Source organism: Salpingoeca rosetta (assembly GCF_000188695.1).
Source record: "Salpingoeca rosetta unplaced genomic scaffold supercont1.5, whole genome shotgun sequence".
Classification (NCBI taxonomy): Eukaryota; class Choanoflagellata; order Craspedida; family Salpingoecidae; genus Salpingoeca; species Salpingoeca rosetta.
The window spans coordinates 1,764,719-1,767,218 of NW_004754929.1; the positions used below are offsets into that span (position 1 = coordinate 1,764,719).

At 52.3% G+C, this 2,500-nt stretch overlaps 2 protein-coding genes across 2 annotated transcripts in view; one reads left to right on the top strand and one right to left on the bottom strand.

Moving 5' to 3' along the window:
• PTSG_02456 (uncharacterized protein) overlaps window positions 1-1,572 on the top strand; it is a 2,356-nt gene extending 784 nt beyond the window's left edge. The window contains exons 3-5 of the mRNA XM_004996891.1: window positions 206-280; window positions 727-778; window positions 1,167-1,572. Coding sequence (XP_004996948.1) covers window positions 206-280; window positions 727-778; window positions 1,167-1,312 — 273 coding nt within the window. The 3' untranslated portion in view covers window positions 1,313-1,572. The remainder of the gene's footprint in view (window positions 1-205; window positions 281-726; window positions 779-1,166) is intronic.
• The window catches only part of PTSG_02457 (50S ribosomal protein L27), a 1,400-nt gene continuing 306 nt past the window's right edge, over window positions 1,407-2,500 (bottom strand). The window contains exons 2-4 of the mRNA XM_004996892.1: window positions 2,272-2,339; window positions 1,996-2,078; window positions 1,407-1,860 (exon numbers count right to left, since the gene is read on the bottom strand). Coding sequence (XP_004996949.1) covers window positions 1,806-1,860; window positions 1,996-2,078; window positions 2,272-2,339 — 206 coding nt within the window. The 3' untranslated portion in view covers window positions 1,407-1,805. The remainder of the gene's footprint in view (window positions 1,861-1,995; window positions 2,079-2,271; window positions 2,340-2,500) is intronic.

Sequence of the window (2,500 nt, forward strand, 5' to 3'; positions counted from 1 at the left end):
GCGTGCGTGCGTGTGTGCGTGTGTGTGTGTGTGTGCGTGTGTGTGTGTGCGTGTGCGTGCGTGTGTGTGTGTGTGTGTGTGTGTGTGTGTGTGTGTGTGTGTGTGTGTGTGTGTGTGTGTGTGTGTGTGTGTGTGTGTGTGTGTGTGTGTGTGTGTGTGTGTTCACGCTTGGCCAACTGCATACTTTGCTGCGGGTTCAAATCAGGCGTCGCGTGCCAAGGTGCTGACCGCTGTTGCAGACTACATTGAGGACATGGAGACGCGCAACCAATCCCTTGAGGTAAGACGGGTGTGTGTGTGTGTGTCGATGATGTGTCTAGATCTGTGTCGATGTGTCGAGATCTGTGTCGATGTGCCTGTGTCCGAAGCTTTCTCCCAGCCCATTCTCTCTCTCTCTCTCTCTCTCTCTCTCTCTCTCTCTCTCTCTCTCTCTCTCTCTCTCTCTCTCTCTCTCTCTCTCTCTCTCTCTCTCTCTCTCTCTCTCTCTCTCTCTCTCTCTCTCTCTCTCTCTCTCTCTCTCTCTCTCTCTCTCTCTCCCCCTCTCTCTCTCTCTCTGTGGTTGTTTTTGAACGATGGTGAAGCGTGGTCTGAGGATCATACAATCGTGCCCACACAAAGGCAAGCGCACGCACTGTGCTCATGCAACCTTCCATCTCTCCTCCCCCCTCCTTCTACTGCGTCTCCCACACTTTTTCCTGTGCCTTCCCTGTCTCCGATCGCTCGCAGGCGAAGAAGCAGCAGTTGCAGCGGCAGCTGTTGGAAGTCCGTCAAGCCGTTGGTGCGTTGGATCGTGGTCATGTTCTGTGCTCCATCCAAGGAAGAGAAATCGCGTTGGAACCACGCTCATGTCTCCATGGCTGTTGTTTGTGTTCACACCGTCTTCTCGCTCTGCCCTTGTGCACACACACACACACACACACACTCTCTCTCTCTCACTCTCACACTCTCACACATACTCACTCTCACTCTCACTCACACACACACACACTCTCTCTCTCACACTCTCACACTCTCACACATACTCACTGACTCGCTCTCACTCTCACTCACTCTCACTCACACTCACACACTCTCTCTCTCACTCTCTCACACTCTCACACATACTCACTGACTCACTCTCTCACTCACTCACTCACTCTCTCTCACACACACACATACACACATAGCGAATCACGAGGCGATGCTCCAGCAGCAACAGCAGCAACAGCAGCAACAGCAAGCGTCACAGCAGCAACAGCAGCCGCAGCAACAACAACCACCCATACCAATGCAATCCCAGCAGCCGTCGCATCCCCAACAATTTACGCAATAGCTCCTACGTGGCACGGTTCTGTCCGTTGTTTGTGCCTTGTCTGTGCATACGCTCCACATGTCCCACAACATGTGCCAACGCAAGTATATTTCTTGGGCTTGGCGATTGCCCCATCGATTTACTGCCCGCGCCCACTCGCAAATACACACACACACATACACACAATATACACACACATACACATCTCCCTGTCTCTTTCTTGACCCTCCGGTTGGCGCGCAACACATGGTTACAATGCAGTACAACGACACCATGATGATGACAGAGACGATAGGATGCTGGAGTTGTCACTGTTCATTGGACACTCGACACACAGGCACACACGCCCAGACACACAGGCACACAGAATGACGCATACGCATTGGGACGAGGGTTGGCATGATCGGAAAAGAAGCACACAACACTACACAGCACCCCCACAACACTACAGAACTCCACAGCACTGCACAAACAACAGCTCACGATACAGCACACGACACAGCGCAAGCGGTTTTCACAAGAAGGCGGGCATCTCACCCCGCTTGTCCAGGATGTGAACATACTTGCGCCTGCATGTACAGCACAAACCAAGGGTTAGAGGTTGCGCGCAACGTGGGTGCTCAGCGTGGAAAAAGGTGGATATGCATGCCAGTACACAAGTTGGCGTGTGACAGTACAAGCAGGGGGTAAAAAATAAGACATACTTGTTTGGGCCGTCACGCGTGCGGGTAAACTTAACAAAGCCATCGGTCAGTGCATACAAAGTGTGGTCACGGCCCATGCCGACCTATAGCAACATGAAACAGACCAAAGGGGGGGGGGGGAGGGTGCGTGTGTGTGTGTGTGTGTGCGTGTGTGTGTGTGTGTGTGTGTGAGTGTGTGTGTGTGTGTGAGTGTGTGTGAGTGCGTGTGAATCAGTGTGTAAGTGGATGAGGAAGTGTGAAAGGAAGGCTTGAACGCGTGGTTGGATATATACGTACGTTGAGGCCCGGGTGGACGTCTGTTCCTCGCTGTCGCACAACAATGTTTCCAGAAACCACAGCGCACCCTGCAAGTCGCAAATGCGCGACACAAGCAAGACGAACGCCATGGTGAAAAACAGTGAACAAGGCACACATACACAGACACACATAGACACACATAGACACACACAGACACACACAGACACACACAGACACAAAGATACACACATGCACACACACAAAGATA